The sequence below is a fragment of the Hylobates moloch genome, unplaced genomic scaffold (genome assembly GCF_009828535.3).
Source record: "Hylobates moloch isolate HMO894 unplaced genomic scaffold, HMol_V3 SCAFFOLD_16, whole genome shotgun sequence".
Taxonomy (NCBI): domain Eukaryota; kingdom Metazoa; phylum Chordata; class Mammalia; order Primates; family Hylobatidae; genus Hylobates; species Hylobates moloch.
Window position 1 is genome coordinate 30,602,549 of NW_026652291.1, and position 24,231 is coordinate 30,626,779.

Genomic DNA, 24,231 nt, shown 5'->3' on the forward strand with positions numbered 1-24,231 from the left:
CTCACTGCGGCCTCGAATTCCTGGGCTCAGGCCTCTCACCTCAGCCTTCAGAGTAGCTGCAACTATGGGCATGTGCAGTGCACAGCTAAGGGTTACAATTTCTTTTTTTTTCTTTTTTTGAGACGGAGTCTCGCTCTGTTGCCCAGGCTGGAGTGCAGTGGCGCAATCTCGGCTCACTGCAAGCTCTGCCTCCCGGGTTCACGCCATTCTCCTGCCTCAGCCTCTCCGAATAGCTGGGACTACAGGCGCCCGCCACCACGCCCGGCTAATTTTTTGTATTTTTTAGTAGAGACGGGGTTTCACCGTGGTCTCGATCTCCTGACTTCGTGATCCGCCCACCTTGGCCTCCCAAAGTGCTGGGATTACAAGCGTGAGCCACTGCGCCCGGCCAAGGGTTACAATTTCTACATATCCTCACAAATACTTTTCAATAACTATTGCTTCTTTCTTTTAATAGTGGCTAAGGGGTGTGAGGTAGTATCTCATTGTGGTTTTAATTTGCATTTCCCTAATGATTAGTGATATTGACCATCTTTTCACATGTTTCTTGGCCATTTGTATATCTTCTTTGGAGAAATGTTTAAGTCCTTTGCCCATTTGAAACCTACCTGATTTTTTGTAGATATTCATGACATTCCATAGTTAAGACACCCCACCGCTTTTTTTTTTTTTTTTTTTTTTGAGACGGAGTTTTGCTCTGTCACCAGCCTGGAGTGCAGTGGTGCAATCTCGGCTCACTGCAACCTGTCTCCTGGGTTCAAGCAATTCTTGTGCCTCAGCCTCCTGAGTAGCTGGGACTACAGGTGTGCACCACCACACCCGGCTAATTTTTTGTATTTTAGTAGAGATAGGTTTTTGCCATGTTGCCCAGGGTGGTCTTGAACTCCTGAGGTCAGGCAATCCACCCACCTCAGCCTTCCAAAGTGCTAGGATTACAGGCGTGAGTCACCATGCCCAGCCATAACTAAGATGCTTTTGATGGACATAGTTTAATTTTTGCTCTTTTATAAACAGCAGTGTAGTAAACATCCTTCTACCTGCTTCCTCATACACATGTGAATGTTTCTTCACATACATATCACATTGTCCATGCAGAGGTATTTTAAAGTAAATCACCTGTATGATACTATTAAGTAACCAAAAAAATATAATTGGCTCACAGGGTATCTGCAATTTTTATTTTAGTGGATCTTGCCAACAGCTGTAAAAAATGGTCATAAATATTTGCACTTCTGTCAGCATGATCTCAGTACTCATTTCTCCAAACCCTTGTTATATGTATTGGAAAATCTCATCAGTTGCTTGTTTTTTAGGGGAGGGGAGTGTCTTGCACAGAAATCTATAATTTTAATATATTCAAACTTTCAATCTTTTTAGATTCTGCTTATTTAAGAATTCTATCCAAAGGTGATAAAACTTTTTTCTTTACATTTATTTTCCTAAGGCTTCCATAGCTTAGAAATAAGTTTAGGCTGGGCGCAGTGGCTCATGCCCATAATCCCAACACTTTAGAAGGCCAAGGTGGGCAATATGGCAAAATCCCATCTCTATAAGAAATACAAAAATCCCAGCTACTTGAGAGGCTGGGGTGGATCATCAGGGCCTGGGAAGGTCAAGGATGCAGTGAGCCATGATTATGCCAACACACTGCAGCCTGGGTGACAGAGTGAGAAACTCTGCCTCAAAAAAAAAAAAAAAAAAATTTAGGTCTTTGATCCACTTGAAATATTTTTATGAATCATGTGAAGTAGGAATCTAATTTTTTTTCTTTATTTTTTTTGAGACAGAGTTTCACTCTTGTTGCCCAGGCTGGAGTGCAATGGCATGATCTCGGCTCATCGCAACCTCCATCTCCCAGGTTCAAGGGATTCTCCTGCCTCAACCTCCCAAAATGCTGGGATTACAGGCGTGACGCACTGCGCCCAGCTATTTGTTTATTCTTACACTACCTGTGATCATTTAAAAAATCTAATCTGGGCTAGACACAGTGGCTTACGCCTGCAATCCCAGCATTCTGGGAGGCCAAGGCGGGAGGATAGCTTGAGCCCAAGAGTTCGAGATAAGCCTGGGCAACATAGTGTGAAACTCTGTCTCTACAAAAATATGAAACAATTAGCTGGGAGTAGTGGCACATGCCTATAGTGCCAGTGAGGCAGGAGGATGACTTGAGCCCAGGAGATTGAAGCTGCAGTGAGCTGTGATTGCATCACTGCACTCCAACCTGGGCAAGAGAAAGATTCTGTCCCTCAAAAAAAACAAACAACAAAACCCCCCAAATCCGATCATGTTAATCACCCTGCTTGAAATTTTAATAGCACCTCATTTATTTATTTATTTATTTAGAGATGGAATTTCACTCTGGTTGCCCAAGCTGGAGTGCAATGGCGCAGTCTCGGCTCACTGCAACCTCCGCCTCCCAGGTTCAAGCGATTCTCCTGCCTCAGCCTTCCAGGTAGCTGGGATTACAGGTTCCCGCCACCACGCCTGGCTTTTTTTTTTCTTGAGACAGAGTCTCGCTCTGTCGCCCAGGCTGGAGTGCAGTGGCCTGATCTTGGCTTCACTGCAAGCTCTGCCTCCCAGGCTCATGCCATTTTCCTGCCTCAGCCTCCCGAGTAGCTGGGACTACAGGCACCTGCCACCACACCCAGCTTATTTTTTGTATTTTTAGTAGAGACAGGGTTTCACCATTTTAGCAAGGATGGTCTCGATCTCCGGACCTCGTGATCCACCCGCCTCGGCCTCCCAAAGTGCTGGGATTACAGGTGTAAGCCACTGCGCCTGGCCAATTTTTGTATTTTTAATTGAGACGAGGTTTCACCATGTTGGCCAGGCTGGTCTCAAACTTCTGACCTCAGGTGATCCACTCCCCTCGGCCTCCCAAAGTGCTAGCATTACAGGCATGAACCACTGTGCCCAGCCAATAGCACCCTATTGACCTATGGATTAAGTCCAGACCCTTTGGCATGTCATGTAAGACCCCCTCCCTCTCCCCTCCTTCCTCTGGAGTCTCATGTGGGTACAGACCCCTTCCCTGACAAGATTCCCTATATTCTAGTCATAAAAACCTTCTGGCAGCTATCTAAACAGGTCAAGCACATTCACTCTGAGTAACATGGTACGTCCTTGCTTTTGTTCATACTGTTTCCTGTGCTTCATCTTCTATTTCTAATTTACTGGGGAAGCACCAATTCATTTTTAAGATTAGCTCAAACCACATGACCACTGGCCTTTCCTCCCTCCCCATCCCAACCAGTAGAAAAAAATCATTCCACCTTTATGTGCCCATGACATGCCTCTGAAACTTTTACCCTAGCACTGCTATTTTACGGTATTTATTCATTTACATGTTTTTCTCTCCCACCATAATGAGTGTCTTGAGGGCAGGACCATATCTTATTAAGCATGTAGTATACATTTAATAAATGTTTATTGAGTAAGTCAGTATAAAACAATGACCATCAAATTATGTGAGCAATCATCAGAATATCTGATTTCTAAAAAGATGCAACAAAATTTTTTTATTATAAATTGACAATTTGTAATTGTATAAATGTATGGGTTACAAAGTGATGTCATAAATTGTGGATACAATATGGAATAGTTAAATCAAGCTAGTTAACATATGCAATACTTCAAATACATTTCTCTGATGAGAACATTAATTTTGAAATGTGTAATACTCCATTATTAAGTATAGGCACCACACTGTACAACCGAACTCAAAAAAAGTATAAAACATATTCTTCCTGTCTGAGATTTTATACCCTTTGACCATCATTAATTTTTTTTTTTTTTTTGAGACAGTCTCACTCTGTCACCCAGGCTGGAATGCAGTGGCGCAAGCTCAGCTCACTGCAACCTCCACCTCCTGGGTTCAAGAGGTTCTCCTGCCTCAGCCTCCCCAGTAGCTGGGATTATAGGCATGTGACACCACACCCGGCTAATTTTTTTGTATTTTTAGTAGAGATGGGGTTTTGCCATGTTGTCCAGGCTGGTCTCCAACTCCTGACCTCAGGTGATCCACCCACCTTGGCCTCCCAAAGTGCTGGAATTATAGGTGTGAGCCACCGCGCCTGGCCTAATTTTTATGAGACAAAATATCAATTTCAAAACAGCATCAGTGGCAAAACAGCATCAGTGGCTGAGCGTGGTGGCACGCACCTATAGTCCCAGCTACTCCACAGGCTGAGGCAGGAGAATCGCTCGAACCTGGGAGGCGGAAGTTGTAATGAGCCGAGATCGCGCCGCTGCACTCCAGCCTGGTGACACAGCAAGACTCCGTCTCAAAATAAACAAACAAAAAACAAAAAAGCAGCATCAGAAAGTGAGCAGGGCAGGCACGGTGGCTCATGCCTGTAATTCCAGCACTTTGGGAGGCCGAGGCATATTTTTCTTTTTTTTTTTTTTTTGAGACGGAGTCTGGCTCTGTCGCCCAGGCTGGAGTGCAGTGGCGCAATCTCGGCTCACTGCAAGCTCCACCTCCCGGGTTCACGCCATTCTCCTGCCTCAGCCTCCCAAGTAGCTGGGACTACAGGCGCCCGCTACCACGCCTGGCTAATTTTTTGTATTTTTAGTACAGACGGGGTTTCACCGTGTTAGCCACGATGGTCTCGATCTCCTGACCTTGTGATCCACCCGCCTCGGCCTCCCAAAGTGCTGGGATTACAGGCGTGAGCCACCGCGCCCGGCCCGAGGCATATTTTTCTGTATTAAAAATACAAATTTGTCTCTACTAAAAATACCCCCCATCCCCCCACCAAAAAGAAGAAAAATTAGCTGGGCATGGTGGCCTGTACCTGTAATTCCAGTTACTCGGGAGGCTGAGGCAGGAGAATCACTTGAAGGATGGGAGGCAGGGGTTGCAGTGAGCCCAGATTGCACCACTGCACTCCAGCCTGGTGGCAGAGCAAAACTTCATCTCAAGAAAAAAAAAAAAAAGACTGAGCATATTTAACTACCCTCAGCTCATAATAAGGCAAATAGGTCAAGAGAATAATAATTCATGCTACTGCATTGGAAAAGGAATTAAAAGAAATTAAAAAATGTGTAAGCAGAAACTCAGTTGTATGTAAGAAAACCCAATTCACTGTGAGAAACAGAAAGAGCTGGAGTCCTTTAAAAATTAACTGCCTGTTTTTCTGTGGCTAGTGAGCCTTATCTCTCCTCCTTTCCCAGGCATTGTAAATACCCTGTTTCTCTAGCTGTGCAGCTGCAAGGTAACTAGACAGATAAACTCAAGTCGTAAAACATGATTTTCCTTGAAAAGTAAGAAATGATGTAATGCATGTCTCAGTTAATTGAATAACTGTCTTTCTCGCTTCTGTAATATGCTTCCCGTGCACAGATTCCAACCCCCCCCACCCCCCACCCCACAAATTGCTTAAAAGGTAACTTAACTCTTAACTCTTTGTTCAGGGCTCGGTCCTTTGGATGTTAATCCGACTGGGCTAGTGCACCTAAATAATAAATATCTTCCTGAACTCCATCGGTCTCTCTGATTCCTTAAAAATCCTGCTACATTATGTGTAATGAACTGGCAACAAGAGAAAGTTGGTCGAAGAAAGGCAGAGGAACTGTGTCTTGTAAGAATTAGAATCGAGGTGCTCCATAATCATCTGGCATCCGTTCAATGTTGTATCTGATCAGGACAAAAAATTAACACTGGTAAGAAAGATGGGAAGAGAACCCATCTAAAAACCCATCCTTTACAGACTGCAATGCTCTCACCCCCACTGTGAATCCTTTTTGTCAGTGGGAACAATTTAGGGGAACATCATAATGAATGATTTACAGCAAAATGCTGACTATAATACAATATGATTGTTTTTTCAAAGTCACAAAGTCAGCAAGAGGGGAACTGAGGATCTGAGATCACTAAGTCCAACTTCTTAGTCCACAGACTTCCCACCACATTGTGCTCTCCCCAAACTGAAAAGCTGGAAAATAAGTCTGAGGACTGACAAAAAATAGCCAAGAAGAATAACAGCTTCTTTTTTTTTTTTTAAATAAGCTTTCCATTTCTCAGATGAGGTGTTAATAAAAAAAAAAAATCTTTCAAAACAGGTATTTCTGGCCAAAAAGATTAGCTTGATTTAAGTTACTGCTTTTATTTCAAACAATATGTCTATTTCTTCCAGTAATCTTACTCTAACAATTTAAATGTTTGCCTCATTCCTTAAATCCTCTCTCTTCTGCCCTTGCTCTTGCTTTGTCTCATTTCTTCAAACATAACTATGTAAACATTTGATACAATAATTTCTTTCAAATCCTTTATAACCTTATCACTTGTCCTCATTTTCAATTGATATCAATTATATATTTCTATTCCCTTCCCCAAGAGAAATTTCTCACCTATGGTTAGAAATGTACATGATAGGAACTCCAGGAATCTTACGGATTCTTCTTTTAAGGTCCCGGTCAACTGTGGCCACAATGTAACACTTATGCTGTAAGAGACATGGAGTGATGTTCACACTGAGGTCACTGAGCACGCTTAGTGACTACTGGATAATGGCACAACCACTGACTAGTCTGAGACTCGTTCATTTTCACAGTAAGTAGCGAAGGGTAGGCTGTAACAATTTGTTGAGTACCTACTATCATCTAGGAGCTCCTAATCTTGTTATATAAAATAAACAAGTTGCCTGGGCTGAATGCAGCATTTAGAATCTTGAGGAGAAGAAGGTAGAAAACTATTCACAAGCTGCAAACTGTTTTGTGCTCATAAATGAAAGAGACTTTCACACTTGGGGCAGACAATTCTTTAGTTTTGGGAAAATGCTCCAAGGAACTCCATGGAGATAAAAAGTGCCTTAATTTGGAGGCCATAGCTCCCTCCTTTCCTTAGATCTTGGGGCCTGGGTGTGCTCTGGGCCTACTGATGTTAGAAGTAAGCTACCCCCGAAACAGGAAGCCTAAGTAGGATCTTCGGGGCCTGAAACTAGAGCCTAGCCATTATAAAAGCAGTAATATTTAGCTGTCAGGTGAAAGCTAGTTTATAGGAAGCTTCACTTCTGTCATGTCTGACTCTCCTGCTGGGTTTTATAAAAAGTGGCAGAGTGGTGTCAGCTGTGCTATGGGAAATACTGGCCCCACCTATGGGGTGAAGTGGCTAAAGGGATGGCTCTGTGGTCAGCAGATGAAGATTATCATCAGCAAAGAGAGGCCCTTATAAAAGCGCTCAGTAGCAGAAGTCCTTGTGGTGCTTAATGAAGGAATTAAAAACCTACTTATTCTAGCGTATGTGTGAAATAGCATCTTGGGAGACTCTCAGATATAACTAAGAAGCACTTTTGGATTAGGCATTGTGAAAAGGAACAAAATTCCTACATCAAAAATAAATGGGTTCTACATTAACTCACTTAAAATCATTTTACAGAGATTTGTGAGATAAAGAATCAGTTAAATGTCCCAAATCACATGGCCAGTAAATGCAGGTGCTGAGACGTGAAACCCACGTCTCCTTCCCAAGCCCGTGCTCTTTCCATTATGGTTAGAGCGTACATTTTCAATCCACTTTCTCAAGTAAATGAAGACACCTATGCTTCTTATGAAGGAATGCTATGCAATTTTTTTAAAATTTAACCACAATATATATTCCTAGATGTTTTACTGACCATGAACATTCAGGAGATAATAGTTTACATTTTTTTTTAAGCACAAAGTAAACGGTTATGAACTGGTAATACCTGAGTTACTCTCTGTACTAAGCAGTCATCTGCATAGGTTCCTTTGTGTGTACATGGTAATCGTTCAAATCTTGGATCCTTGGCAATCCTGTAGGTGGATTAAAGAAAACAATCAACTGGATAACTTTCTGAGTCTTAATTAGTGCAATAAAAATAACATGATCTATGCAGAGATTTTAAGGCACTGTTCTCCTCCTGAACTTTATCCTCTAACTGGAAAGACAATTCACGGGGCAGGGAATAAAGGCTGACAGCTGGTGTGCTTTGGGTCATTTAATCATTACAAAACTCTGAGTTATTATATATCTATTCTACAGACGAGGAAGTAGGCTTAGAGAGATTAAATTACTTCATTCAAAGCTATACAGCTGGGAAAAGCCAGGATTTAAAAACAAAACCCATTTTAACCTAACCATTTCACTTTTAAGAAGTTGTCTTAAACACAAATGAACAAGAACATAGGCACAAGGATGATCATTCAGCACAGTTTATAGTAAGTGAAGAAAATAAAAATATCCATTACAAAGGTAAAAGTTAAACACATTTTGGTGCCCTTATCCTATTAATAAAAAGTGAGGTAGAGCCGTACATACCAGTGTGGAAGGACCTACACTAAACTGTTGAATAAACAAAGCAGGGCATATGCATATGTATGTGTGTGTGTGTGTGTGTGTGTGTATATATATATATATATTATGATTTAATTAATAAAATACAAATCCTTCTTTCCAATACTCTTTATTTAGTTCTGGAAAAATATATTAACCTTTCTCAGCTGTCACTCTTGGGGTATTAGAATGGACAAAGTATGAATGTAGAGGCAGACTTTTACCTTTTACTATATGCATATGCGTATATTGTTTGCCATAAAACATTCAAATGTATTATTTTCATACATATTTGAAAAAGAAAAACCCCAACTCTGTGTGATTCTGAGAGCCATGCTCTTTCTATTAATGATGATGAGTCACTGAAATGAAGAAAAATACAAGACAGCACATAAGTACCAAGTGCAACACAAATACTCCTTCATATTGCAGTAGTTCAGTGCTAGGTCAATGTGGGTTGGGAATACTTAGAAAAAAATGACATGGGGTGAAATAAGATTAAAGAATGTGCCAAGCAATGTAAGGGTACCAAATAGGACACCAGCCAACTGTAAAATGGTTTCTTCGTATTTGGGGAAGAGTAAACACATCTTTCTGGCTGGGGGAAGTGTTTGTGGAGAGAAGAATGAAATGGGGCTAGAAAGAGTCTCCAATGCCAGGCTGAGGAGTGCGATGACACAGGTAATGAGGAGTCATTAAAGATTTCTGGGGGACAAAGTGATAAGAACAAAGCTCTGTCTTGGAAAAACTAAGCAGGCTGTGCTAGGGAGGATACACTAGAGGGAGGATGGACTGGTTGCTGACAAACTAGGTGGGCAACAGTCTAGGACTATGCTCTTTCAGTTATCTCTGTACCCCTGAAATCACTTATCTCCGTACTCCTGAAATCACTTATCTCCTCTCTACTAGCTTTTTTCTAGAAACATACTAACATGCTGTCATATATTCTCTGTCTTAAGAAAAAAAATCTTTTTACCTATACCCCCCTCCAGCTAACACCCCATTTCTGCATCTCCTGACAGACAAACTTAGTGTTTCCACTTGGTGCCTCTATTTTCTCCCCTCTCATTCTTTATTTTTATTGTCTTAAAAATTGCCAGGCTGGGTGTGGAGGATCATGACTACAATCCCAGCACTTTCGGAGGCCAAAGCAGGAAGATCACTTGAGGCCAGGAGTTTGAGACCAGCTGGGCAACATAATGAGACCCTATCTCTCTACCAAATTTTTTTTTTTTTTTTTTTTTTTTTTTGAGATGGAGTCTCATTCTGTCACCCAGACTGGAGTGCATTGGCACGATCCCAGCTCACTGCAACCTCTGCCTCCTGGGTTCAAGCGATTCTCCTGCTTCAGCCTCCTGAGTAGCTGGGATTACAGGCATGCGCCACCATGCCCAGCTAATTTTGTATTTTTAGTAGAGACGGGGTTTCACCATGTTAGCCAGGCTGGTCTTGAACTCCCGACCTCATATGATCTGCCTACCTCAGCCTCCCAAAGTGCTAGGATTACAGGCGTTAGCCACTGTGCCCAGCCTGTTTGAGATGGAGTCTTGCTCTGTTGCCTAGGCTGGAGTGCGGTGAGTGGCACGATCTTGGCTCATTGCAGCCTCTGCCTCCCAGGCTCAAGCAATTCTCCTGCCTCAGCATCCCTAGTAGCTGGGATTATAGGTGCCTGCCATCACCCCCAGCTAATTTTTGTATTTTTAGCAGAGATGAGGTTTCACCATGTTGGTCAGGCTGGTCTTGAACCCCTAGCCTCAGGTGATCCGCCTGCCACAGCCTTCCTAAGTGCCAGGATTACAGGCATGAACCAAAAAAATTTTTTTAAAAATTAGCCATGCAAAAGAAAAAAAAAATCAGACATGCATAGTGGTATGCACCTCTATGTAGTCCCAGCTACTTGGGAGGCCGAAGCAGGAGGATCACTTGAGCTGGAGAGGTCAAGGCTGCAGTGAGCTGTGATAGCATCACTGCACTCCAGCCTGGGCGACAGTGAGAATCTCTCTTTAAAAAAAAAAAAAGCATATATACATATCTGTAAACAATGCAGTATTGGTTTGCATGTTTTTAGACTTTAGATAAATGGTATACTCCACATATGTTCTTGCTTTTTTATTTTTTTTAAAGAGATTGGGGTCTTGTTGTCCAGGCTGGCTTGAAACTCCTAGGCTCAGGTGATCCTTCTGCCTCAGCCTCCCAAGTAACTGGAACCACAGATGTGCGTAACAGTGCTCAGCATTGTTCTTTTTCTTTTTTCTGAGACAGGGTCTCGCTGTCTCCCAGGCTAGAGTGCAGTGGTATGATCTCGAACCTCCCTGGCTCAAGCAATCCTCCTACCTCAGCCTCCCAAGTAGCTGGGAATACAAGTACATTTCACCATGCCTGGCTAATTTTAAAATGTTTCGTAGACATTGGGTCTCACTATGTTGCCCAGGCTGGTCTCAAATTCCTGGGCTCCAGGAATCCTCCTGCTTCGGGCTCCCAATACTGCTGGGATTACAGGAGTGAGCCACAGTGACTGCTGTTTTTTTTTTTATACTTTATATTGTTTTTGAGATTTATCCACACTGGCACATAACTCTAGTTCACTCATCTTCACTCCTGTATAGTATTTTATTCATGAGCATTCCACAGCTTATCTACTCTGTTCTTTCTTTTTTAAAGAGACAAGGTCTCACTTTGTTTTTGGGGCTGGAGTGGAGTGGTGTGATCATAGCTCACTGCAACCTTGAACTCCGTAGAGGCACAAGCCACCATGCCTGGCTAATTATTATTATTATTATTTTTTTTTTTTGAGATGGAGTCTCGCTCTGTCGCCCAGGCTGGAGTGCAGTGGCGTGATCTCGGCTCACTGTAAGCTCTGCCTCCTGGGTTCATGCCATTCTCCTGCCTCAGCCTCCCCAGCAGTGGGGACTCCAGGCGCCCACAACCATGCCCGGCTAATTTTTTTATATTTTTAGTAGAGACAGGGTTTCCCCGTGTTAGCCAGGATGGTCTCAATCTCCTGACCTCGTGATCTACCTGTCTCAGCCTCCCAAAGTGCTGGGATTACAGGCGTGAGACTCTGCGCCCGGCTGGCCGCCTGGCAAATTTTTAAAGTTTTGTAGAGCCAGGGTCTCATTATGTTGGCCAGGCTGGTCTCAAACTCCTGGGCTCCAGCAATCCTCCCCACTTGGCCTCACAAAGTGTTGGGATTATACGTGAGCTTCTGTACCGAGTCCTTTTTTTTTTGGAGATAGGGTCTTGCTCTGTAGCCCAGGCTGGAGTACAGTGGCACGACCTCGGCTCACTGAAACCTCCGCCTCTTGGGTTCAAACAATTCTCTTGCCCCAGCCTCCAGAGTAGCTGGGATTATGGGCACCCGCCACCATGCCTGGCTAATTTTCATATTTTAGTAGAGGCAGGGTTTCACCATGTTCAGGATCACTCCTGACCTCAAATGATCTGCCTGCCTCGGCCTCCCAAAGTGCTGGGATTATAGGCATGAGCCACCATGCCTGGCCATCCTTTATGGCTTAAGAAAAGCCATTTCTTTTGGCTGTCTGCAATTTTTTTGCTATTACATACATAAGAAGATGCCAATACTTGACTCCAATAGTAAGTGAACTTCTCTATAGCAATCTTTTTCTTCTTTTTTTTTTTTTTTTTTACCAGAACCCATAGCACGAGATAGATTTTATCTAGCATACAGTATGCATACATATACCACATATACAGACATATAACAGCGAAAAAAGTTTTGTGAAGCAGTACCCAATTTTTTCTACACATTCATGCTAATATTTTATAATTTATTTATTTATTTTTTTTTTTTGAGACAGAGTCTCACTCTATCACCCAGGCTAAAGTGCAGTGGCACCATCTCAGCTCACTGCTACCTCTGCCTCCTGGGCTCAAGCAATCTTCCCGCCTTAGCCTCCCGAGTAGCTGAGACTACAGGTGTATGCCACCACACCTGGTTAATTTTTTCTTTTTGTAGAGACAGGGTTTCACCATGATGCCCAGGCTGGACTGGAAATCCTAGGCTCAAACAATCCACTTGCCTCAGCCTCCTAAGGTGTTGGGATTACAGGCATGAGCCACCGTGCCCAGCCTATAGTTTCTTCTATTACACTAAAAAATATACTCGGGGGTCGGGTGTGGTGGCTCTCGCCTATAATCCCAGCACTTTGAGAGGCCAAGGTGGGAGGATCACTTGAGCCCAGGAGTTCAAGACTAGCCTGGGCAACATGGTGAGACCTCATCTCTACTGAAATTTTAAAAAACTGGCCATGTAAGGTGTTGCATGCCTGTAGTCCCAGCTACTTGAGGGTGCTGAGGCAGGAGGACTGCTTAAGCCCAGGAGGTCGAGGCTGCAGTGAGCCCTGATTGTGCCACTGCACTCCAGCCTGGGTGACAGAGCAAGACCTTGCTTCAAAAACAAAACAAAACAAAACAAAACACACAAAAAAACCCCAAACCAACCAGGCATTGTGATCCTTTAAACCAATTTAATTACCTGTAGACTGTGATCTCCAGGTTAAAAGACTGTGTTGTAAGAATATGAACAACCTGGATTTTACCAGATATTGTCAAGTTGCCCTCCAAAGTGATGACCAATTTACACTCTTTGTAGTTTAGTATGAGAATTCCCATTGCTTCACGGTCTTAACTATTCTTGGCATTGTCAAGCTCATTAAAAAATTTTTGCCAATCTAATGGGCACTAAATGACAACTCATTGTGAATTTAAGAATTATGTTTTTCTTATGGATGTGAAGTTCTTTATGCATTTTGAAAATAAGCCCTTTGTTGATTATGTATGTCTGTTTACTTTGTTAATGCTATATTTTGCTATACACAAATATTCAATTTCATTGAGATATTCTCTGTATTTTCTCTTTTTTTTTTTTTGAGACAGAGTTTTGCTCGTTGCCCAGGCTGGAGTGCAATGGCGTGATGTAGGCTTACCGCAACCTCCGCCTCCCGGGTTCAAGCGATTCTCCTGCTTCAGCCTCCCAAGTAGCTGGGATTACAGGCACCCAGCACCACGGCCGGCTAATTTTGTATTTTTAGAAGAGATAGGGTTTCTCCATGTTGGTCAGGCTGGTCTCGAACTCCTGACCTCAGGTGATCTGCCTGCCTTGGCCTCCCAAAGTACTGGGATTACAGGCCACCGAGCCCGGTCAAGATATTCTCTGTATTTTCTATTAAAAGTTTAGACACTTACTCTAACTGGAACTGATTTTTGTGTGAGAGAAAGACCAAAACAACCCCCCCAAAAATGATAAATAGTTTTGTATGATTTTTCACTTAAACTAACTGGCCAAGAAATCTTTAAACAGCAAACAGATGAATCTTCAGTATACCAATCTAGAACAGATCTAGTTTACCTCCTTCCTACCTTAGAGCCACTCGATACTTCTGCCCCAATTTCTCAATTTCAGCCATTACACAATCGGTTATACAAGGAATACCTGCCAGGGAAAAAAATTCACATTAAGAGTAGAACTTGTAAAGAAATTATCTCTGAATTTTATCCCTGCTCAGAGTTTTAAAAAGACCCAGGACACTTCTGCAATGACAGCAGAATTAGCACACTGCAATATACAATAAGAACTAGAGTAGAAGAAAACCCTAAGAAACTAAGATTGTCCCAACCCCAAACTGCAGATTCCCTGTTATAAACATATCTGGGAAAAAAAAACTAAGCTGAACTCCATCATTATTTTTATATTAATGTAAGTTCCTGATGGGAAAAAAATTATTTATTAATTATTATTATTACTTTTTTTAGACAGAGTCTTGCTCTGTTGCCCAGGCTGGAGTGCAGTGGCATGATCTCAGCTCACTGCAGCCTCAACCTCTTGGGTTCTAGTGATCCTGCTGGGTACTAATGATCCTCCCACCTCAGCCTCCCGAGTAGCGAGGACCACAGGTACACACCACTATGCCCACTGGTGTGGGTATAGTGTTTAATTAAAAAAAAAACATTTTTTTTTTTTTTTGTAGAGCCGGGGCTTTGCCATGTTGCCCAGGCTGTCTTGAACTCCTGGGATCAATCATTCCTCCTGTCTTGGGCTCCCAAAGTGTTGGGATTACAGGCGTGAGCCACTGTGCCTGGCTCAGATGAAATAAAATTTAAATGTGAACCACAAGAAACCATGAAATTAGCCAGATGATGTAAAGCTGATCACATAAAAATTTTAAAAACTTCTGTTTGACAACTATCAAACAGAAAGCCATATAATAAGTTAAAAAAAAATCATCATCCCTATTTTATAGGTGAGGAACCTGAGGCACAAAGAAGTTAACTAAATAGATAGCAAATGGTAAAGCCAATATTTGAACCGAGTCTATTGGGCCAAAGACTGGGAAGAGTGGCACCTAGAAGAGTGGCAAAGATTAAACAGATGAAAATATCCAATATTGGCCGGGCATAGTAGCTTACGCCTATAATCCCAGCACTTTGGGAGCCTGAGGTCAGGAGTTCAAGACCAGCCTGGCCAACATGGTGAAACCCGTCTCTACTAAAAATAAAAAAAATAGCTGGGCATGGTGTTGGGCACCTGTAATCCCAGTTACTTGGGAGGCCGAGGCAGGAGGATCAGTTCAACCCAGCAGATGGAGGTTGCAATGAGCAAAGATCGTGCCATTGCACTCTAGCCTGAGTGACAAGAGTGAAACTCCATCTCAAAAAAAAAAAAAAAAAGAAAAAAGAAAATACCCAATATTGAGGAAACAAGTATTCTCATACTAAGTTTGTAGGTATATACATTGGTACAACTATTTGAGGGCAAATTTGCAACACCTATTAAAAATACACAAATCCCTTGATACATAATACAGCTTCTAGACAATGTATCCTAAAGAAATACACTCTTAGGGAGACATATTCATAAGGATATTTACTATAGACTTGTTAATTGGGTAGAACCTGGGAATAACCAAAATACCTAATAAGATATTGGGTTTAAAAAATTATGTATTTAAACAATAGAATAGTATGTAACTTTACACCTGATCTTACCCCAAAAGGCCGAGAAGCGATTATAGTATGTAGCTTTATTCATTTTTTATTTTTATTTTTGAAGTCTCGCTTTGTTGCCCAGGCTGGAGTGCAGTGGTGTGATCTCTGCCTCCCAGGTTCAAGCGATTCTCCTGTCTCAGCCTCCCGAATAGCTGGGATTACAGGCGCCCTCCACCACGCCCAGCTAATTTTTGTAGTTTTAGTAAAGACGGGGTTTCACCACGTTGGTCAGGCTGCTTTCGAACTCCTGACCTGAAGCAATCCACCTGCCTCGAACTCCCAAAATGCTGGGATTATAGGCGTGAGCCACCATGCCCGGCCATATGTAACTTTAAAAAAGAATTCCTGGCCAACATGGCAAAACCCCATCTCTACTAAAAATATAAAAATTAGGGCTGGGTGCGGTGGCTCATGCCTGTAATCCCAGCACTTTGGGAGGCCAAGGCAGGTGGGTCACCTGAGTTCAGGAGTTTGAGACCAGTCTGGTCAACGTGGTGAAACCCCGTTTCTACTAAAAATACAAAAAAATTAGCTGGATGTGGTGGCACATGCCTGTAGTCCCAGCTACTCGGGAGGCTGAGGCAGAAGAATCACTTGAAGCCTGGAGGCAGAGGTTGCAGTGAGCCGAGATTGCGCCACTGCACTCCAGCCCAGGTGACAGAGTAAGGCTCTGTCTCAAAAAAAAAAAAAAAAAAAAAAGTAGGTGGATGTGGTGGTACACACCTGCAATCCCGGCTACTGGGTGGCTAAGGCATGAGAAATGCTTGAACCTGGGAGGCAGAGGCTGTGGTGAGCTGAGATTACACACCACTGCACTCCAGCCTGGGTGACAGAGTGACACCCTGTCTCAAAAAAAAAAAAAAAAAACCCCAAAACTTGGGCAACATGATTGATACCTTGTTTCTACAAAACATAAATAAATAAAATAGCCAGGCATGGTGGCTCTTTCCAGCAGTCTCAGCTACTTGGGAGGCTGTGGCTGGAGGATCACTTGAGACCTGGAGGTTGAGGCTGCTGTAAGCTATTGGCTCAGACCACTGCATTCCAGCCTGGATGACATAGCAAGAATGAATGAGGCCCATTTATATATACATGCCATGGAAAAATGTTCAAAATATATAGTTCAATGTAAAAAGCAAATAGAAATGATTAAAATGTGATCTATTCATACAGTGGAATATTACTTAGTAATAAAAAGAAATGAAGTACTGATACAAACTGTAATATAAATGATCCTTGAAAACAGTATGCTAAATGAAAAAGGACCAAATATTATAAGATTCTATTTTTATGAAATGTCCAGAATAGGGAAATTTATACAAACAGAAAGTAGATTAGTGGTTGCCTAGAAACAGAGAGAATGGTGAGGGTTGCAGGGTGATGGCTAAGGGGCTCCAGGTTTCTTCCTGGAATAATGGAAGTTCTAAAATTGACTATGATGATGGATGATGCACAACTCTGTGAATCCACTAGAAGTCACTGAACTGTACACTTTAAAGGGATGAACTGCATAGTTGTAAAGGGAGTCAATTATATTTCAGTAAATCTGTTTTATAAAGAAAAAAATAATATAGGATCCATTTTCTTTTTTTGAGATGAGTTTTGCTCTTGCTGCCCGGGCTGGAGCGCAATGGCACTATCTTGGCTTACTGCAATTTCCGCCTCTAGAGTTCAAGCAATTTTCCTGCATCAGCCTCCCGAGAAGCTGGAATTATAGGGACCTGCCACCACGCCCGGCTAATTTTTTTGGATTTTTAGTAGAGACAGAGTTTCGCCATGTTGGCTACGCTGGTCTCGAACTCCAGACCTCAGGTAGTCCGCGTGCGTCAGCCTCCCAAAGTGCTGGGATTACAGGCCATTTTCATTAATAAATAAAAGTAACCCTCCATCTCACACAGATTTATGAATTTTTATAATTGCCCCTTTGAGGAAATGCATTATAAGCAACCTCCTTTTTTCCCCCCTCTTTTGAGACAGGTTCTTATTCCATTACCCAGGCTGGAGGGCAGTGACATGGACATGGTTCAGTGCAGCTTCGACCTTCCACGCTCAAGTGATCCTCCCACCTCAGCCTCCCAAGCAGCTGGGACCATAGACATGCTCTGCCATGCTCAGCTAATTTTTGTGGTTTCTTTTGGTAGAGATAGGGTTTGCCATGTTGCCCAGGCTGGTCTCAAACTCCTGGGCTCAAGCAATCCACCCAACTTGGCCTCCCAAAGTGTTGGGATTACAGGCATGAGCCACTATGCCCGGCTTGATTTAAAAAGTTTTTTTTTTGTGCAGATGCGGTCACACCATGTTGCCCAGGCTGGTGTTGAACTCCTGAGCTCAAGCCCAGAACTCCTCCCATCTCGGCCTCCCAAACTGCTGGGACTACAGGGTGAGGGATCTCGCCCAGCCCAACTTTCTTTTCTTTTTCTTTTTTTTTTTTTTTAAAGACAGGGTCTTGCTCTGTTGCCTGGGCTGGAGTGTAGTGGCATAATCACAATTCACTGTAGCCTCAGCCTCCCAGACTCAAGTGATCCTCCCACCTCAGCATCTGTAGCTAGGACCACAGGTGCATGCCACCATGCCTGGCTTTTTTTTTTTTTTTTTTTTTTTGAGACAGTCTCGCTCTGTCACCCAGGCTGGAGTGCAGTGGCACGATCTCGGCTCACTGGAGCCTCTGCCTCCCAGGTTCCAGTGATTCTCTTCCCTCAGCCTCACAGGTAGCTGGGATAACAGGCACATGCTGCTGCGCCTGGCTAATTTTTGTATTTTTAGTAGAGACGGGGTTTCACCATGTTGGCCAGGCTGGTCTCAAACTCCTGAAAAGCGCTAGGATTACAGGTGTGAACCACCACACCTGGCCCCCTGGCTAATTTTTAAATTTTGTGTAGACATGGGGTCTCGTTATGTTGCCCAGGCTTCAACTTTCATTTTTTTATACTAGAATTTTTTAGAAGTGTATTAATATTGGACAGGCGTGGTGGCTCATGCCTATAATCCCAGCACTTTGGGAGGCCGAGGTGGGCGGAATGCTTGAGGTCAGGAGTTCGATACCAGCCTGGCCAACATAGAGAAACCCGTCTCTACTTTACACAAAAATTAGCTGGGTGTGGCAGCACGCACCTATAATCCCAGCTACTTGGGAGGCTGAGGCAGGAGAATCACTTGAATCTGGGAGGCAGAGGTTGCAGTGAGCAGAGATCATGCCACTGTACTCCAGCCTGGGCCACAGAGTGAAACTTCGTCTCAAAATATATATATTATTTTAATACTGAGATCATGAAACAAGGCAACGTGTTCTTTAAGAGGACCAATTTCAGAGCCATGTAGCAGTGAAGTGAGCAAAGGCTTGCAACTGAAGTAGGGAAGCAGGCTCAGGAAAACCACTACAAGGAAAGGGAAAGTAACAGCCTCAGGATTCACAGGCAGAAGAGAAAGCCGATGGGAAGCAAACTATCCTTCCTTGTTGGACTATAAAGTGGAAATGGAAGAGACCAGGAACTATGTAAAGATCAAAGAGGCCTTTTCAAGGTAAGAGGAAGATAAAGGCCTTCCTTTAAGTATAAAGGCAAGCAAGGCCAGGCATGGTGGCTCACGCCTGCAATCCCAGCACTTCGGGAGGCCAAGGTGGGTGGATCACCTGAGGTCAGGAGTTTGAGACTAGCCTGACCAATATGGTGAAACCCGCCTCTACTAAAAATACAAAAATTAGATAGGCATGGTGGCATGTCCTAGCTACTGGGGTGGCTGAGGCAGAAGAATTGCTTGAACCTGGGAGGTGGAGGTCGCAGTGAGCTGAGATCATGCCAATGCACTCCAGCCTGGGTGACAAAGCGAGACTCTGTCTCAAAAAAAAAAGTATACATATTTAAAGAAAGCCATAAGACTAAAGCTATCCTGCCTAAAGCTCTAACAGTCACCATCTAGATATTACTGGTGGAGGTATAGAGTCAAGGAAGCAATTCACCAAGGAAGCAAAGGGCCATGCTTTGACCCTCTAGCTGTTTCATTGATAAGTAGGTCACAGCATTCCTGGAGAAGCAGCTCAATTAGAAATACCATGGGAAATACAAAGAGACTACCAAGTTTAGTGTCTTCCCCCATATGGGGTCACGCAAGCCTCATTCTTAGAGGCCTGGTAGCACCTCAACTTTAGATTATTTCTAAAAGATTTATTTAAAAAGTATACGTATATAGCTTTAAAAAGTAATACAGAAAGGCCTACATGAAAAAACAACGGTCCCCTGACCATTGGCACCTCATCAATTCTGATCTGTAGAGAAAACTATTTTATTCCATTAGCTCCATTTTTTTCTCATCTGATGCCTACCTTCACATCTTAATAAACATATACAGCTAATAAATGTATGCAGCCACTCTTTTTTTTTTTTTTAGATGGAGTTTCTCTGTCGCCAGGCTGGAGTGCAGTGGTGCAATCTCGGCTCACTGCAACCTCCACCTCCCAGGTTCCAGCCATTCTCCTGCCTCAGCTTCCCGAGTAGCTGGGACTACAGGCACACGGCACCACGCCCAGCTAATTTTTGTATTTTTAGTAGAGATGGGGTTTCACCTTGTTGGCCAGGATGGTCTCGATCTCGACCTCATGATCCGCGTGCTTTGGCCTCCCAAAGTGCTGGCATTACAGGCGTGAGCCACCACGAGTGCTCTGATTACAGGTGTGAGCCACCGCACCCGGCTACAGCCATTCTTAATTAATTTTAGGCATCTAAAGAATCTGCTTTCTTACCCCCTTCACACATTCCTTACCCCCATCTTCTGATCTTGCTTATTTTAATAAATCAGTAAACAACATTTACCATTTCTATCACTCTGCAGCTGTTGTTCATTATATAGTAGCCTTTAAAACTTAAAAAGGGAGGTACAAATTTTTCCCTTTGATTCCAGTAATTTATCCTCTATGGCAAAGTTTAAGTCTAATTTTCATTCGTACCTCTAACTGGGTGACTGAAAAATATATAAATATAAACCCGCTACAAATGGGACAGATCTTACTATGATAGGCCTCATAGATGGCCTTAGTTTTCTTTTTCCTGTTCACAGTAGTGAAGGAAGATCATTTAAAGGAGGGGATATACAAATACAGAAGGGAAATCTATTAATGGTAAATTGCATACCTAGGTGTAAATAAACTACCTCAGATCCTCTGTACTACGAATAAATACCAAACTGAATAAACTTAGGAATCAACCATCATCTATCTAACTTCTAGGGCTGTGATCATAAATGGCAGAATGTCTTATTTAGTGTTTCAACACTGGGGTAGAAGGGAGAACATATCCTTATTAACATAAAATAATATAGATACTGAAAAATAGATTTTTCATTTATCCAGAATTTTAAAATCTAGAATTCTAAAACAGAAAATTCCCCTATGTTCAAAATTGATGTCCATAATGATACTCGAAGCATTCTAAGTGTTTTCTGAATTGTGAAAGTTTAATTTTTTCCAGTCAAGTTTGCATTATACTTCAATTCATTAAACATGGTCATTGCTATGGTGACCACTGTAAATTAAATGGCCAGCAATTCAGTTAACAAGAACCCCATCTCCCTCCTTTGATGTATTTGTTTTTTTTTGTTTTGTTTTGTTTTGTTTTTGAGACAGAGTCTCGCTCTGTCTCCCAGGCTGGAGTGCAGTGGCGCGATCTCGGCTCACTGCGAGCTCCGCCTCCCGGGTTCATGCCATTCTCCCGCCTCAGCCTCCTGAGTAGCTGGGACTACAGGCGCCCGCCACTGCGCCCAGCTAATTTTTTGTATTTTTAGTAGAGACAGGGTTTCACCATGGTCTCGATCTCCTGACCTCGTGATCCGCCCGCCTCGGCCTCCCAAAGTGCTGGGATTACAGGCGTGAGCCACCACGCCCGGCCTCCTTTGATGTATTTGTATAAATATAATTATTCTGTACAAACATCATGGAAACATAAAAGTATGATACTCACACTTTGCATACAGACAGTCCATCATTGACTGCACTAAGTCCAGTTTGGCTTTTATGGAAAAGTTGATAAAGTTGGTATCAACGAGGATGTGGTAAGGGGGGCCCAGTTGTGTATTATATTGGAAAAATAAGCAGGAAGGGTGTTGGGGACTGAAGGAAAAAGAAAACAAGAACAAAGTAAAATTTACATTGATACCCTAGTATTAACAAAAACAAAAAATAAGTCTCTGCTTGGGACTGTTTGCTGTAAACTCTTTTGTCCATGTTCATTGGAAATAAATCCTAAAAAGGAAGGCAAGGAAGAAAGTAATATCATTATCTGAATCTCAGCTCCCCTGGCAACCTTTGTCACCAATTTTAAAAAAGCAATTATCAAAAACAAACAAACACAAAAAGCAATTATCCAATCCAGCTCTTCCTCTAGCAAGAGTAGAATCGCCATGGGCACAGGGAGGTAGAATACAGTTATCATGATTACAATGATACTACAACACGTTTGTCATTCTTATAGGATTCTAAAACTGTTGTTTTGGAATGTGATAGAGAACAGTTTGTCTAGCGTTAGGATTATATACTACAGCAGGACCAGTATCACATCTAGCCCAAGTTGTCTGGGCTGAATATGACAGTGATTCCAAATGCTAGGCCATGGATCAGTATCTACCTGTCATGATATGTCCATTACCAATCCAGGGCAAAATTAGAAAAATAAGGAAAATGTGGTAAAGTTTTCATAAAGTTAAATGTATTTACTTAAAAGGAATACCTTTATATCTTTATATAAAGGTCATATCTTTATATAAATATCTTTATTCTGAAAATATATTTTAAATATTTTTTGGTGATAACAGTCTCTCTTTTATGAAATGCTGGTGTGTTAAACAATGGCAATTATGTCTCTTAAAAGATCCCTGGCAAAGAAAAAGTTAATAATCCTAGATAATATCTCCAGGATTTTAGGGGAAATTTTACTGCTCCATAAAATCCAAAAACCTTCAAACCACTAGAATTGATATATGCTCATCGATATCACTTTCATCTACATAGTTGTGCTTGACTTACTAACAAATAAGTTAGTAAACCAGCTCAGGGAAAGCCTGGATTTCTAAGAGGTCTATGGTTTTTAAATGAAAACTTCAAATGTTTGATTACTCACACTTCTCTTTCCTTTAACGCGCTGGGATCCTTCTTTTCTTTCTTTTTAGGTTTTAATCTATCCTTTTCTTTACTAGGAAGAAAAAGGTAAATTAAATCCAAGGGAGAAGAAAAACCACAGCAGTTAAAATCTGAAAAATCTAAAGTTCCTTTTTTTTTTGTCTACTGAAGAAATCCTACTTTGTGACTTCTTCATGTTAATATCAGCATACTCTTTCTGAGCAAATAACTCTAGTGCAAAGTACAGTAACTAGAAGTATCAGAATTAATCAGTAATGCCAATAATGCATAAGAATTGTTAATGAGTAAATAAAAGCTGATTATACTATATTTCTTTCTTAGACTCTCTCACATCAAGGATCACAATCCACTTCCAAGCAGTGGGTAAAAGGGTGACAGTTACCTTCTGAAGATTCAGATGCTTTAACATTTGGGGGAAAAGTATTACCCCATATGCTTCTCAAAAATGGCTAAAATGTAAAAATGCATATACAGAACTTAACCCTTAACTAGAAATTATTATTAATGGAGTGTCATTTCTAAAAATTACACAATACATCCACACTAAAGGCTGAAAAGAATAATTCTGAAGGTTTTAACGACTATTCTCTTATTCTGAGACTCTTTTTTGTATTTTTAGTGGAGATAGGGTTTCACCATGTTGGCCAGGCTGGTTTCGAACTCCTCACCTCAGGTGATCCACCCGCCTCAGCCTCCCAAAGTGCTGGGATTACAGGCATGAGCCACTGCGCCCGGCTTTCTGAGACTCTTAAATTCAATGAAGATCAGTCTTTATTTAATAGCTATGCTTATTCTACACTTAAGCAGGGACACCGCTTTGATCCTCTTCATACTAGGAAATATCACTTCACTTTCTTCTTCCACAGTGATTTGGATTCTTGTATTAGTAAGACTTATAAAATGGAGATATCTTGGAGTTTTCCCATTTTCTCTGACAAAAATATCTGAGTACCACCAGGCACTGGAAACGCAAGACAAACAAGGTCTCTAACCTTGCCATCTTTCAACAAGAAACACTCCCCCCGCCCCACCGCAGGGGAATGTAGTAGTGTAATGGTAAAAACATAAAGAGAATTATACGGACTTCACCGAACTGACATGAGGTTTAAATGCGATATGGCAGACAGAGCATATAACGGTAGAAAAACTGAACACTTAAGAAATGTTTAATTCCCATCGCCTTTCCCAGTGTGATCGCTCAGCAGCTAAATTACTGTTAAACACTGGCTATCTCATGCTATATAAATCTAAGATAAATATTATAAGTAAAAAACAAAATAATAACAACAAACATTTTTACTACTTATCCTCTCTAGACTCTTATTAGAATATCCCTGGGCGGTTGATTCCAGACACTCACAGCCTCTGATCTCTGAGACTAAGCATTCGCTTCATGGTCGCATACTTCCTTGTTTTCTTTTGCTTCCCCTTGAAACAGAAATTTTAGAATTAAAAAAGTTGGAAACATACGGCATCTTTTAAAGTCTCTTCTTTTCTCTTGTCCATTGCCTTCCCTTCTTGCCTCACATACCCAGACCCTCTTCCCCACTCCGTAAAGCGTAACAGTCACCGCTTGGAGAAGCTTAAGAGCTAACACCAGAATGAAAATATGCAAGGACAATGTGAAGGAAATTTGGCCACGGTCTGACTACCTCCTTCTCCACCCAAAAAGTGGCCTGATAACGTCCCTTCTTGGACCCTCTTCTCTCACCATGGTCACGCCAAACTCCTGGTTCTTCCGTAATCACCAACGGCGCAATACTTCTACGTCATTCACATACTGCTTCCGGCAAAGGATAGCCCGGAA

At 42.1% G+C, this 24,231-nt stretch overlaps 1 protein-coding gene across 4 annotated transcripts; it reads right to left on the bottom strand.

The window, feature by feature from the left end:
• Positions 1 to 3,503: 3,503 nt before the first annotated feature.
• FCF1 (FCF1 rRNA-processing protein) lies at positions 3,504 to 24,209 on the bottom strand. Of its 4 annotated transcripts, none has more exons than XM_032179509.2 (8): positions 24,136 to 24,209; positions 23,785 to 23,852; positions 22,405 to 22,476; positions 21,250 to 21,398; positions 13,676 to 13,748; positions 7,689 to 7,776; positions 6,352 to 6,446; positions 3,504 to 5,638 (listed from the first exon to the last, which is right to left on the bottom strand). In XM_032179509.2, the coding sequence occupies exons 1-8, from the start codon at positions 24,136 to 24,138 to the stop codon at positions 5,590 to 5,592; spliced, it is 597 nt and encodes a 198-aa protein (XP_032035400.1). In that variant the 5' UTR covers positions 24,139 to 24,209; the 3' UTR covers positions 3,504 to 5,589. The 4 variants fall into 4 exon arrangements, with proteins under 4 accessions (XP_032035400.1, XP_032035401.1, XP_032035402.1 ...); XM_032179510.2 differs by lacking the exon at positions 24,136 to 24,209 and adding an exon at positions 24,077 to 24,129; XM_032179511.2 differs by lacking the exon at positions 22,405 to 22,476.
• Positions 24,210 to 24,231: the final 22 nt, after the last annotated feature.

What these genes read in the sequence shown, in the direction of transcription:
- FCF1 (XM_032179509.2), bottom strand. An exon ending in AGTCTCAGAGATCAGAGGCT is followed by an intron (nt 22,477 to 23,784) that starts GTGAGTGTCTGG and finishes TTTTCTTCCTAG; the next exon opens with TAAAGAAAAGGATAGATTAA. An exon ending in ATGTACATTTCTAACCATAG is followed by an intron (nt 5,639 to 6,351) that starts GTGAGAAATTTC and finishes TGTCCTGATCAG; the next exon opens with ATACAACATTGAACGGATGC.